The 15,102-nt window shown below is 35.6% G+C and overlaps 1 protein-coding gene across 2 annotated transcripts in view; it reads left to right on the top strand.

Moving 5' to 3' along the window:
- Positions 1 to 15,102, top strand: part of CNTN5 (contactin 5) — a 1,378,474-nt gene that overhangs the window by 1,322,555 nt on the left and 40,817 nt on the right. For both annotated transcript variants that reach the window (XM_045483542.1, XM_045483543.1), the window contains one exon: positions 6,234 to 6,343. In XM_045483542.1, coding sequence (XP_045339498.1) covers positions 6,234 to 6,343 — 110 coding nt within the window. The remainder of the gene's footprint in view (positions 1 to 6,233; positions 6,344 to 15,102) is intronic.

Genomic DNA, 15,102 nt, shown 5'->3' with positions numbered 1-15,102 from the left:
ATTTCGTTTATTTTGGTAGACTGAAATATGAATGATATCAGGAAATTTAAATCTAAGTAGTCAGCCTTTGTTCTGATAACAAAATTAAAACATATATTTGGCATTTGCTCACTAATTATATTTACTAATTTGGAACTTTATATGTAAGTATGAGTAAAGTGTTAGCATCATTAAATTGTGTCAACTAAGAAAGGCAGGACAATGGAAAGGAAGAACATTTTCCTGGAATTGGAGACTCAGGGTTAACCTGCTCACACTAACTGTAAAATATTGCAGTCTATCCACCTCTCTGAGACTTATCCTCCTCTACTTTAATGTTTATTTATTTTTGAGAGAGACAGAGACAGAGTGTGAGCAGGGGAGAGGCAGAGAGAAAGGGAGACAGAATCCAGAGCAAGCTCCAGGCTCTGAGCGAGCTGTCAGCACAGAGCCTGACATGGGGCTCAAACCCACAAGCCACAAGATCATGACCTGAGCCAGAGTTGGATGCCTAACGAACTGAGCCACCCAGGTGCCCCAATCCTCCTCCACTTTAAAAATGAAAATCCCGAATTAGAACATCTCTAGAAGCCATTACAAATCTGAATCAGAAAGCCTGTCAATTTATTCTGTATTTTTAAATACTCTGAATTCTAATTTTCCTAGAATAGGGAAATTAATTTAAAAGAAGTGGATATTTTGAATATTAAACTATTTTTTAAAAGAGTCAAGGACTGTAATGAACTGGTAAAATAATATATTGTACTCATTCCAGCGCATGTTCCCCTTCTCTACATCTGCAGATGTTCATACAGATTCAAAGTGTGCCTTTGTTTTTTTAATATTCAAAATGTGGACTGTTTATTAATGGTAAGTTTCATCCTCAACATATATCATGCAAAATGTGCCTTTGTCATGATACTTTTGCCCAAAGTCCAACTGATCTGAGACTGTAGTTCTCCAAAAGACAGATTCTGTCTTTGTTCTTCCATTAACCTAGTTCACTTCCTGATCACCTCAAAAGCCCTCCATATTCTTAGATAAAGTAAAGAACAAGGAGTAGGACTGACATTCTATCTTTGTTCACCAGCATAGTTCTTCCTCTTCATATCAAGATAAATAGCTACATTCCTGGAGTACCATAGAGAAGACAGCTTTTCACAGCTGACAGCAAGTCAGGAAGAACACATATGCCAGATGCTATGTCAGCATTCATGTTGTTTGGAAGAAGCAAGGACCTCGAGACAAACCTTACAATACTGGCCCCAACCCATTTTCCTGTGGTCCATCGATGATGGATGATATTCACAACCAGAGCACACTTCTATAAGTGGTTATATGAATTCCTCATACCTTCCATCTTTTTCCTCTCAAGACAGTAAATTGGAATGAGAGTGAAAATTACATTATTATAGGGAAAATTTTGAATGTGATAATTTAGTAAAAGAACTCATCATTTGTAAGTATTGAAACTTGATAAATCACTTGTGAAATGACCTTTACTCTTGCGACTCTGACGTGGACTGTGGCCCTAGAATACTGCCGAAAAAGCTCCAAATAGTTTTTCTGCTAAACCTCTTGAGCCTTTGAAACGTTTTAAAATTTTATAACAGAAGTAACCCTAAATGACTCTAGATAACCCTGGAAGGAGAGATATTTCCCTGTTAAGACTCCCATGTCTTGCACCTTGCACATGTACCAATTATCTATACCATTTAAACCAAGCAAGAATTATGTGCATTATAATCTTGATTTGACTTCAAATCTCTACTGTATACTATAACCCTCTACAATACCCTCATTCTGGAAACAATTCTATTTTTTTTTAAATAAAAGCGAAGTTGCAACATATGGGGTTTATAATGCATGGTAGAAATGAAAAAGAGTGATTTTTCTCCATAGGAGAAATCCAATTGGCTTTCACTTCCATATATCTAGTAATACTTATTAGTCGAACTTACATTCATCTTCCACTTAGTCCTTGTTATTATACTTTTGAAAGGAAAAGAACCTGAGCATTCAATTACATCTAATAGAGGGAAATTCATTATAGATTAATTATAATATAAAATATTTGTTTATTTGTGATATGTTTTAGCCTTTTCTAGTTTATTGGGCTTTTGCCTTGTATGTAAAAAGTGTGCTGCTTTTATTTTTATTAAAACCAAGATCCTCTTCTCATTTGCAGAAAATGATATGCAATTATCTTATTGCAAGTGGAGCTACCACAGCTCAAATTAAAACCCAACATTCATGAGGTGTTATTCTCCAGATCAGTTCCTTGCTGAAACTGCACTCAGTAGGATTTATGTGAACTTGAAAATTAATAAATTGGCATATTAGTTGTAAAATACAAGGAATAATTTCATGTCTTTGCCAGATGATCCATTTGGATTATTGCCTGTAAAAGTTCAACTACAGCTGTCTTCACTGAATTTTTAAATAATGAAACCATAACCCTTCTCCCAAGGAGTTTATTAAACTCTCCTTTGATTAATGCTGTTGCTCACCCCTCCTGGGAAGTCAGATATATAATCAATATTACAAACACATCCCCCATATCAGTTGGAGAACCCGAGCTGTTAAGTCACTTAATAAATATGTATTATCTAAATTCATGAACATGGTAATGCTGTTCACAATGTTTAATCTGACAGAAATTGAAATCTCTCAGTCAGCTTGTTCACTTTATATCCCAAGACTGGAGTGAAAGAGTTAGCCATGGCCTAATTAATATCATCATAAGTGAAAGAAAAAAATCTTTTTACATTTCTGAATCTATTAGACATAACTAGTACAGTCTCTGAAATAAGTCACTGAATTACCTGAGTCTAATAGTAGTGAGAGTGCCAGGAAACTTCCTATTATTTACAGATCAGGAGAGTTTTAGAAATGCACAGGATCTATGACAAGCAGTGCAGCTGGCGTTCAACTTTATCAAAAGCTCTATGAAACGGAAATAAAAGGAGCTGATCATAAGCCTGTAGTGGAGTTAAATAAAATATGACAGGGATTTAGGTGCCTTCTGGCAAGACTTAAAGTAGAGAGCCCAAGTGGAGATCCCAACATCAATATTGAGAAAAGTTAGTAGGTGTGGTGGAGCAAGGAGAAAAGAGAGCGATAGCACAGGGAAAAGCATTAGGTGTGTAAACACAGATACGTGCACAGAAGCAGAACAGCATGGTAGTTAGTATTGCCCTGCTCAAATCCTCTCTACATTCTAGCAGCTGTGTGACCTTGGGCAAGTTGCTTACCTCTCTGGCCCTCAATTTTGTATCTGCAAAAATAATGATAGTTATAGAAAGGTTGCTGAAAGGATCAATTAGTTCATGTAAGGAATTTTGAGTAAGATACGAAATCCTCAATAAATGGCAATTATTATTATCTTTGGTTGTTCCCCTCATCTATTTGCTATTGTTGTTTGTTATTCCATCTGTTCTTCTGTCAGTTATTTGGAAGTAATTGAACAGCAAGAAAATGAACTATCTGTGTTTCCTCTAAAATCTCTTCTGTGCCTCAGAACTAACTCTAAGAAATACAGAATGAGCCTATTGCTGCCTGGTGCCAATTTAAAAGCAACACAGAAAAGATTACTTGAGACCTGAGTTCTAGTTGGAGTTGTTTTAGAGCTAGAAACAGAGTTTGGATAAATCAACCTGTGTATAGGTCACATTTTCATCTGCAAAATGAGAACATGGATCTAAAACATATGTCCATAACTCAAAAACCTATAGAGATCAGGTAAGAGATATAAATCAGTGAAGTAGTCCCAGTGTGAGATAATAGGTAGTGGTAGCGACTCTGGGCAACCTGAAAAGACTATGCCCTGACTAATGGGACAAACTGCTAATTCTTTCATCTATCAACATCCATGAATTCAGGCTTAGTATTGCCACTTTTTTTTTCCAAAATAAGCTAGAAATTCTTATTTTTATATGAAATGTTGAAATAAATTAATATATTATTGGGACATACAGAATATGACTAAAGACCCATTGACCATCCATTTATGACTTTTGATCCAAGTGACTGTCTAAAATTCTTTCTAGGTACTTTCCATTGTTCAGTTACAATGGGATACCCAAATAGAACAGTTAGTTCCTATCCAAACCACATTCTGTGATAGTTACTCTTGCTTACAGAAAAATCTTTCAATCCATGTGAAAATGTTCACCCAGCTGTGACAATACTACTGAAACTGCTGGAAGTAAACTGACTGAGGTCAGTTTTTTTACATGCTTAAATTTCAAATTTAGGTCAGCATAGGTTTACTTCTGATACTATTTACTATTTTAATTTGTTTCCAAATAAAAAATGACTCTTCAGTTTTTGTTTGACTCATTTACCTTCATTCAATTAGATGTAGCTATAATATTTAGCCCCCAAGAATGCATCTATGAAATGTCAGCTTGGGTCTGATTCTGAGTTAAAGTCCTCAGAGCTTTTAAATAGAAACTGGGGTGCTTGTTTGAGAAATAGTTCTTGATATTTTTCTTGTTTTTTAAACTTTACTTTTTAAAACTTTCTTATCTCCATTTGAGAAGTTCTTAAGCTTGTGCAGTGCTACAGAAAGCTGAGAGAGAAATTATTTCTTTCTCTGGAGACAGACGTAGAAAGGCTTCCACCCAACCACATATTTTGTTCTTCTGAAATTATTTATCTCTGTGCAAACTTTTCTGACAAAGATATAATTGCTTCAATAATAAAAAAGCTGAAAGAGGGCCTGTGACACACAAATTTCTGCAATGCATTCATTTAAAAGAGAAGCAAAACTGCTTGCTAGTAACAAGCGATACCCAATGGGTGGCTGTCTGTCAAATACATGGTACCTTAAATCTGGAGATTGGGTTGCACACACCATAAGAACATCAGCATTTCCTTTTATTTACTTGCAAAATCAAGAATTTTGACTCCTATTAAATAATAATGAAAAAAATCTTCATTTCTGGAAAATCTTCATTTTCTGGAGAAAAAGTTTCTCCAGATAGATGTGTGACTACCTTCCATCAAAACAAGAAAGATCTCAGTAAATAGTTATAATTCCTTTAATATCTCTAATAATGATTTTTAAATATCTTATTTAGAATTTTGTCATATTTGGTTCCTTGATTCTAAAAGGAAAAGGTCGGGGGGAGAAAGAGAAAAGAAACTTCAATAGATTAAACTCTTACCAGTTACATTTTTAGTATTTAAGTCTCTACAATTTTTATACAGCAGGGGTTCTTTAAATCAACTTTGTACAGAACTGTTTGAACTAATATATGGCCTTTATTCTGCCATTTCATTTAACGTGTGTTTGTGACATAGTATTTATGATTCAGCAATGTCAAAGCTGAAAATATTTTGTTACTCACATACAGTGCAACCTCAAGTAAAGTGTACCTCTTGATGGATGCCAGTCAGACACGGTGTATTTGCAAAAAAAATAGTGAGAAAGGTCACTAAGCATAGGAATGGATGAAAACATACTTTTGAGCAGTAGGACTGAGACATTCAGGGCCTTTTTTTTTTCAGTCCATACCTATCTTAAAAGTCAACGCATGCCTTTTGAATATCATGATTCATATCATATTATATATACAATCATGGAAATGTAGTTTTGTGGTGGGAACAACAACAACAACAACAACAAAACATGAAATTTTGACTCTGTGCCTACAGGGGTAAAAAAAGTAAAGTAAAATAATAACAAGTGATATTTTGTGAGTGAATGCTTTAAGGGCCAAGCATTGTGCTAAATATTTTGTATGTATTATTCCACCTAAAACTAACCTTAAAAACCTCTGAGATAAGTACTCTTATTATGTCTATATTACAGATGAGGGAACTGGGGCATAAAAAAAAAGGCAACTTGCCTCAAGGTAAATAATTATTTTGAAGGCAGAAAACAACAGCAGCAACAAAATAGCCACACCCGATTCTCTAGTCCATGCTTTTAATCATTGTGCTAGACTGGCAGACAATTTAAGTCAGACAATTTAACTTCTCCAGGAATGTCGTGGTCAATCCAAGGATAAAGATCTTCTTTGTTTGCCTTGCTAGATTTGTCATTTGTCTTGGTAAAGACATGAGACTTGACCCAAGTAGAAAAATACAAAAAGACCATCTTTTATCTTTTGTTTTTCACAACTACCACAACACTTCATTTCAAAAAAAGGTAGGAGGAAGTAACACCTGACAGATTCAGGTGCAATGCTTTGATAGACATAACTTGTTACCATCAGAGTTTATTATTTCCATTTTCCTTTGTACAGAACCCAGTGCTGCTCCCATAGATGTCAAGGCTACAAGTGTGTCTGTGTCAGAGATTCTTGTTGCATGGAAACATATTAAAGAAAGTCTAGGAAGACCACAGGGATTTGAGGTATGAACAGAATTATTGAAAATAAGCCTTGTTATTTTTGCTGCCACTGCAATCTCCAAAAGAAATAGCTTGGTGACACTTCAACAGAATTATATTCTTTTGAAATTTTGTTCCGTGGCAAAGAAAGTAAGAAATATGCTATTTTACTGACATGTTGTTCATTAGCTGGCTTATTTTTTAGCACAGTATTTTCCACAGTACCATGTAAGGAATTTTTTAAAGAGATGAGAATAAACCATTATATAAAAATCAGGAGTTACAGATGGATATTTACTGATATCTGATTTATTGGTAGTTAAAATGTTTTTGTGGATAAAAATGTTTTTGTGTATTTTCTTCCAATAAATTAATGTATAAAACAAGTTTTCCTATTATACTGTCTTGGCAGATCATACCTCCTATACTGACTTCTCAAAATTTGCTTGGACTTCGTGGTCTATACATATTCATTCAAATGACTTTTTGCCCTTAGTTTTTTTCTATTTTCAAACACAATTATGCAGACCTTTTAATGGTGAACATTTCATAACATTTCAATGACTTCAATGAAATTTTAGCCTCCACATGAACTAGAGGATTGTAGGCAGTCTATGAACTTGAATATTCTTCAAAAACAAGATCTCTACTTCTTGTGTTGGTTTGTCAGGGGGTATAATTTCTAAAATCAGAAAAATAGTTACCATCCAGCGTCCTTTAAACTTAAATAATTATCAAGTATAAGACTTGTACTCCAACATGATTTCAGACTGAAAACACATTTTTTTAATTCTATCTGAGGTTTGAAATAATGCCTGAGAAATATTTGATTAATATACTGCCAGCATTAGATAGTGATTACTATGATAAAAAAATTAACACAATTTTTCTTAAGAGTTACAGCAAGGACCAGTTATGAGAAACCATTATCTATGCAATATCATGGATTTGTTTCTGTAATATTGCTTTGATTTACTATTTGAAGTAATAATTCACTATGTGCCACATCATGATTGCATGTTTATTTGACTAATAACTCCTTGTCTCCCTACCCAGGCTGCAAAGACCATATCTATTTATCAAAGAATCTCAGCATCTGGTAGTTCTTGGACCATGAGAGCTACAATAAATATTTGTTGAATGAATGAATATCTGTACTTTTAATACCACTGTAGAAGACATTGGGGTAGCCTGCCTTGTTACACTTCAGGGGCCAGTACACATCTCCCAGCTTCTGCGGGTTTTGTTTGCTCAATTTCCACCTTTGGAGAATTGCCTTCACTCAGGAATGCTGCTTTCCCTTAAAAATCCCCTTCCCAAAATTAGGCAACCCAAAGCCAATGATTGGCTGACACTGGTCCCTTGACTGAAGAAAAAAACAACTTTATGGTGTATTTTATGGTGCATTGTCTTTGCTGTGTGCATCAGGACAAGGTTGGATTACCTGAGGCCACACTCTTGCTCAACTCCCTCTCCTTCCTTATCCTTCTATCCTCCCTTCTTTACAGATTTACCTGAAAGCACTATCAAAATAAATCACATACACTTGTATCTATGTCTCAACCTCTGCTTCTAGGGAGTCCAGCCTAAAACAACTACATAAGTACAGACTAACCTAGACCTCTGAATCAAAACATTTGATGTGCATACTTTTAGAAGGTCACAAAGTATATCCTGGTGAACAGAAAAGTGAGGGATCCATGCTCTCACATCTCCAAGTCGTGCTCCTCTCACCTAGCCAGCCACTTTCATTTTTTTTTCCTGCATGACAGTCATGTTCTCACTGCAACTCACTTATAATAATAGCTCTTTTGGAGGTCCTGCAAATATCACATAAGATTTATATCTGTGAATAATTATCCTCTTTCTAAATATAAATCATTCATTCATTAACTCAACAAATCTTTATTGAAGACTTACTAAGTACCTAACAGAACTAGATTCTAGGGATAAAACAATGAGAAAAATGAATTCTCTGCCTTCATGAAGCTTAATATTGAAGTAAGGGAGGCAAGCAATAAACAAATTAGCAAATAAATGTGTGGCATAATTTCAGTTATGATAAATACTGTGTAGAAAAATAAAACTGGATACGAAGGTAGAGAGTCAAAGACTATGCTATTTATAAAGATTTGAAAAGCCACCCTTTCTGGTATTGTGACATTTGAGTTGACACATGACTGAATGAGAGAGAAAGAGACAGAGAGAACAGCAAAATCAAAGTCTCTAAAGTAGTAGCATGCTGGCCTTGTTCAAAGAACAGGAAGGGAGTGATTTGGGTGAGATAGCAGTGAACAACAGAGAGGGTTGGGTTGCAAAATGGTGGAGAGAGCACCAAGACAAAGACCAGGTTATGTAGAGTGTTGTTAACCATAGAAAGGAATCTGAATTTTATCCTATGAGGAGAAGGCATTAAAAGATTTTGAACAGAAAGAGTCAAGTCAGTATCTGACTTATATTTAAAAGCCTCCCTTAGTCTAGAGGGTGGAGAATAGACTCTAGACAAGACATCAGGGATAATAAAGGCAATTGTTCCAATCTAGGTAATAAAGAAGTTGCTTTTCACTAGAGCAGTCACAATGTAATCGATGAGAAATGGACTTTTTAAAATACATCTTATATGGATACGTGATGGGATTTGGAAATGAATGTGGTGTTAATTAAAACATGAAAGGAATCAAAGATAATTCCAGAGGTTTTTGACCGAAGAAACTCGGTGAATAAAATATCATTCACATAGATGAGGTACTCAGAAAGAAGAGTGGGTGTTAGTGCAAAAAGTTTTGGATTCTGGTTTAAATGTGTTTACTTTTATGAGCCTTCTTATATCCAAAAAGTGTTGTCAAGTAAGTCTTATATTAAGAGAAAGGGTAGAGATGGAGCTATAACGCCAAGGAATCATCAATATATAAATAGTTTTTTATGTATATACTGACTGAATCACTGAATGTTGATTAAAAAGGTGTTTCAGAATTGAACCCTATGATGCCTGACCATTTGAACCTCAAGAAAGAAAGGGAGTCTGACCAAAGAAACTAAGGGAGACAGTGAAGGAATTCAGAAGCCAAGAAAAGAATTTTTCTGAGAAAAAAATGTTGCTGAGAAATTCAGAAAGATGAGGCCTGAAATTGCAAAATGGATATTGCATTGCAGAGATCCTAGTGACCTTGGTGAGAGGACTTTTATGGAATGCCGTGATCAAGGCTTGACTGGAGATCAAAACAAGACCACCCATGAGTAACATTCAAGAGTGTCAGAGCACATTTTTGCTAAATATATTTCATTTAAAATGGAAAGTTATCCAAAAAACTGGAATATACTTAGGAACAGAATGTTAATGGGAATAAACCAAATTCTGCAATAATCATCACAATGACTGCATTTTTAGATTCAAATAAGTTAACACAAATTCTGACAACTATTTTTATACTTAGAAACAAAATCCATAGGCACAGTAATCTTTATATCACTTTATAGTTCCTTATAAATTATGTTTAAAAATATGGCATTTCGTCAAATAAAGAAACCTACAATAAAAACAAAAAGTAAAGAAAAAGAAATCCAAGCATAACACTACAGAAAACCATCAAACCACAAGAGAAGAAAGGAACAGAAAGAAATGAAAAAACCACCAAAGCAGTTAATAAAACACCAATATGTACATACCTCTCAATAATTATTTTTTAAAATTTTTTAATGTTTATTTATTTTTGATAAAGTGTTAGAGACAGCATGAGCGGGGAAGGCTGAACTGTCAGCACAGAGCCTGAAGCATGTCTCAAATACATGAACTGCAAGATTATGACCTGAGTGGAAGTCAGACACTCAACTGACTGAGGCACCCAGGCAACCGTCTCAACAATCATTTTAAATGTGAATGGACTGAATGCTCCAATCAAAATTATTGAAAAAAATAAGAACCATATATATGCTGCCCAGAAGAAACTCACTTCAGACCTAAGATAGATGCAGACTCACTTCAGACATAAAGACACATGCAGATTGAAAGTAAAGGGCTGAAAAAATATATACAGTGCAAAGGGGAGCAAAAAGAAACATGGAGTAGCAATACTTCCATCAGACAAAATAGACTTTAAAACAAGAAACAGGGTGCCTGGGTTATTCAGTCAGTTGAGCTCCTGACTCTTGATTTCAGCTCAGGTCATGATCTCGCAATTCCTGCATTTGAGCCCCTCATCAGGGTTTGCACTGGTGGTGTGGAGCCTGCTTGGGTTTCTCTCCCTCCCTCTCTCTCTGCCCCTCCCTTGCTTCTCTCTCTCTCTCTCTCTCTCTCTCTCTCTCTCAATATAAATTAAAAAGAAAGAAAGAGAAAGAAAGAAAGAAAGAAAGAAAGAAAGAAAGAAAGAAAGAAAAGGGCATTAAATATAGATAAAGAGAACAATCCAACAAGAGGATATAACATTTGTAAATATTTATGTACCCAACACAAAGCACCTAAATACATAAAGCAAATATTAACAGACATGAAGGAAGATGTGGACAGTAATACAATAGAAGTAGGGGACTTAACACCCCATGTACGTCGATAGATAGATCATCCAGACAGTAAATCAGTAAGAAAACAGTGGCTTTTAATGACACATTGGACCTGTTGGATCTAAAAAATATGTTCAGAACATTCCATCCCAAAAGAGTAAATTGCACATTTTCAAGTACACATGAAACATTTTCTAGAACAGATCACAAAAAAAAGAAGTTTCTAGAACAAGTCATAAAAGAAATTTCAATAAATTCAAAAATATTGAAATCATATCACGGACCTTTTCTGACCATAGTGGTATTAAAGTAGAAATCAATCACAAGAAAAAATCTAGAAAGAACATAAATATATGGAGGCTGCTACTAAACAATGAATGAGTCACCAAGAAATCAAGAGGAAATCAAAAAATACATGGATACAAATGAAAAGAAACACACAATGGTCCAAACTCTTTGGGATAAAGCAAAAATTGTTCTAAGAAGGAAGTTTACACAATATAGGCCTGCCTCAAAAAACAAGAATTTTCTCAACCTAACTTCACACACAAAAGAGCTAAAAAAGAACAAACAAAGCCTCAAACCAGTAGAAGAAAGAAAATAATAAAAATTAAGGAAAAAATTATCTTGTTACCAAATAAAATCAATAATAATAATAATAATATACTATTTGTAAAAGTAAAAGTATACTTACTTTTTATAATCAGAAAATGAAAACTTTATATAATTCAGTGGCCAAATATGGCATTATGTTTCTTTTAAGTAAAATACAGTCAGCAAAGACGGTTTTCAATTTATACTATCTCATAACTGAATAATGCATGTGGATTTAAAAATAAATGTGATATAAATAAGTCTTATCAGAATCTCTGTCGCCCTCTCTTATCTACATTCTTTATCCCTTTAAAGAGAGCTCTACCTCTGTCCTTTACCTTATCCACCCTAGAACTTGACCCTCTCATCTCCTCAACTTTGTTCTTTTTTTACTAAGGGATCTCACTGACTAAATATTACTAAAATATAGTAACCTCCTAAAGTTTAATATTTTATCTCACTACTACTCCCTCCTCTATTCTATCTCAACTACAATCTTAGATGAATTTATTAGTGGTAGACTTCTGAGCATGGTGACAATAAAGTATTTTTCTGTCACCACACTCATGGGATTTGTTTCAAATTTTATATACCTATCCTATCAGTTCCACAAATCATTTTCTAGCCATAATTGCAACTTTACCTGAAGTGTTTGAAAAAGTTAGTTACTGGGGCTCCTGGGTGGTTCAGTCGGTTAGGCGGCCGACTTCGGCTCAGGTCATGATCTCGCGGTCCGTGAGTTTGAGCCCCGCGTCGGGCTCTGTGCTGACAGCTCAGAGCCTGGAGCCTGTTTCAGATTCTGTGTCTCCCTCTCTCTGACCCTCCCCCATTCATGCTCTGTCCCTCTCTGTCTCAAAAATAAATAAACGTTAAAAAGAAAATTAAAAAAAAAAAAGAAAAAGTTAGTTACTAAAAAGACACTATGTGCCATTTTGAAAATGCAGAAACTGTTTTCAGCTAACCTCTGTTATTTTTCCTGAATTGAAATGTGTGAATAAGATTGAAAAGATTCTGCTCTTATGAATGTTGAATCCTAATGGGAGAAGATAAAAATAAATAAACAAGTAAAATAAACTTAGATAACAATACATATAGAAGTTTAAAGGTAGAGCACACCTAGTTCCATTAAGGAAGAGTAGGAAGTGAAGCAACTGTGCCTTAATGAAACAATGGTGTGAATAGAATTAAAAGTAGCAAATTAGTGAGGCAGAGACAAGATTATGTAGAGATATCTGGATTATGGAGTTTGTATTTTCTTTCAAATGCAATGAAAAAGCACTGTGGCAATTTACAGAGAGGAATGACAATGTCTGATTTACATTTTTTTAACATCACTTTGGATATTCTTACACGAAGAATGAAAGGAGGAGAAAATAAAGATCAGGAGTAGAAGATAGAAGGCTACCGCAATAATCAAAGTAAGAAATGGTGATGACTTAGACTAAGTTCATAGCAGTGGTGTAAGAGGGAAGTAAATGTATTTCAGACACTAGACTGACAAGATTTGCTGATCAGATATGGCGGGAATGAAAATTATTTCTACATCACTAGTTTGGTCAAATGAGTGAATGGTGGTGCCATTTACAAAAAAAAAAAAAAAAAAGGGAGAAACTGGACAAGGAGACAAAGAAGAGATTTGAAGGTGGAAAAATTAAGAGTTCTGTCTTGGCTAAATTAAATTTAACATGCTTATTAGAAATTTAGGAGGATAAATCAGATAAGAAATTGGATATATGAGTTTGGAGTCTAAGAGATCAGGGTGAAGACATTAAAGTGGCAGTCATAAATGAATGACTAAAGAAGATATGGTGTACATATACAATGGAATATTATTTTGGTATCAAAGAGAATGAAATCCTGTCATTTGCAACAACGTGGATGGAACTAGGGTACATTTTGCTAAGTGAAATCAGTCAGTCAGAGAAACACAAATATATGATTTCATTCATATGTGGAATTTAAGATATAAAACAGAAGAACATAGGGAAAGGGAAGCAAGAACAGAGAGGGAGACAAACCATAAGACACTCTTAAATACAGAGAACAAACTTAAGGTTGCTGGTGGGGTGTTGGGTAGGTTGAAGGGCTAAAGGGGCATGGGACATTAAGGACACTTGTTGGAATGAGCACTGGGTGTTCTATGTAAGTGATGAGTCACCAAATTATATCCCTGAAATAATTATTACACTATACGTTAACTAACTTGGATTTAAATTTAAAAAATAATAAATAAATAATAAAGCGGCAGTCATAGACGAGGTATTTAAAGGCATGCTACTAGATGAAACCACCTAAAGGGAAAAAAAGTTCCAGAGGAGAGGAAAGAAAATGTTAAGAGAGGGAGTGAGAAGGGGCTAAGCTGTGTCCTGGCACACTCCACATTTAGTTTAGCTGGGAAGGAAGGAAGATGGCAGAGTAGGAGGATCCCAAGCTCACCTCACCCCATGGACACACCAAGGAAAGAGCTACATTTGTACAACTAACTCTGAAAATGACCTAAAGACTGTCAAAACCGACCTTCCTCAGCCAATCTTAAAGACCACATTTGAAAGGGATAGGAGTGGTGAAGACACAGTTGTGAACCAAAGCCCCAATGCAACTAACCGCAAACAAGAGAGACATCACAAGAATGGAGAAGCAAGAGGGTCAGTCTCCACACCAAGCATTCCCAGCATTAGAGATCCGCACTGAGAATATGAGCCCCCATATCATTCAGCTTTGAAAACCAGTGAGACTTAACACCATGAGCTTTAAAAATCAGTGGCCTTAATGGCTGAACAGCTGGAGAATGATAGGAAACAAAGTCCCCACTCTTAACAAGCCAATATACTATATAACTCATACCCAGACACAGCACAGAAGCAGCAGTTTGAAAAGCACCTGGGGTATATGTGAAGGAGATTTATTGACTAATCTTAGAATATGTGCAGAAGGATCAGGGATCTACAGGAGATTTCTCTGGTAACAAAAGTGCTGTTGAATGATTTTCTCCTCCCCCAATCTAGATAGCCAGACACTTGCAAGAGCCAGTGCTAACATTTTCCATTTATCTTGTTAGCATCATATTCCCTCTCCCTTCCAAGAATCCCCTGTGGACCAACCCCACCCACACTACCCACCTTGAAAGGTATCCCTCCAAAGCAGCTCCTACTCTGGAAGACACCACTCCAAAGTGACTCTTGCCCTGGAGTGGGAGGATGACCCCACACAGCCCAGCATGCCAGATGCTCCTACAGCAAGACAGCTGGCTATGCAAGGTGTAAACTCTGCCCTTTGGTGCACTTACAACTTTGCAAAGAGACTAATTACAGATATCTAGGTAGACTGATGACCCCAGTCACCAAGAACCTGCAGCAGCTGTATCCAAGCATCTCAACAGATTGTGGAGCAAACTCTGCCCAGTGTGCCCACAGCAAACAAAACACATCATTGCAGCTGCCTGGGCTGCAAGCAATTGCATCTCAGCCACAGCAGTTTGCACAGAAGAAACCACTGAAACATATGATTCTGGTGACCATGTGGTATTGCATTGTATTTTGTAATATGACACTGGAGGACTTCTTCAACACAAGCCACAACTTTTAAGACCAAGACATGCAGTTTATCTAATACATAAAAACAAACACAAAGAGTTAGAGAAAATGGGTAGAAAAAAGAATATATCTCAAATTAAAAAACACAATGAAATCATA

The sequence above is a fragment of the Leopardus geoffroyi genome, chromosome D1 (genome assembly GCF_018350155.1).
Source record: "Leopardus geoffroyi isolate Oge1 chromosome D1, O.geoffroyi_Oge1_pat1.0, whole genome shotgun sequence".
Classification (NCBI taxonomy): Eukaryota; Metazoa; Chordata; class Mammalia; order Carnivora; family Felidae; genus Leopardus; species Leopardus geoffroyi.
The sequence above is the reverse complement of the archived record's forward strand: the minus strand, read 5'-3'. Positions and strand labels throughout refer to the sequence as shown.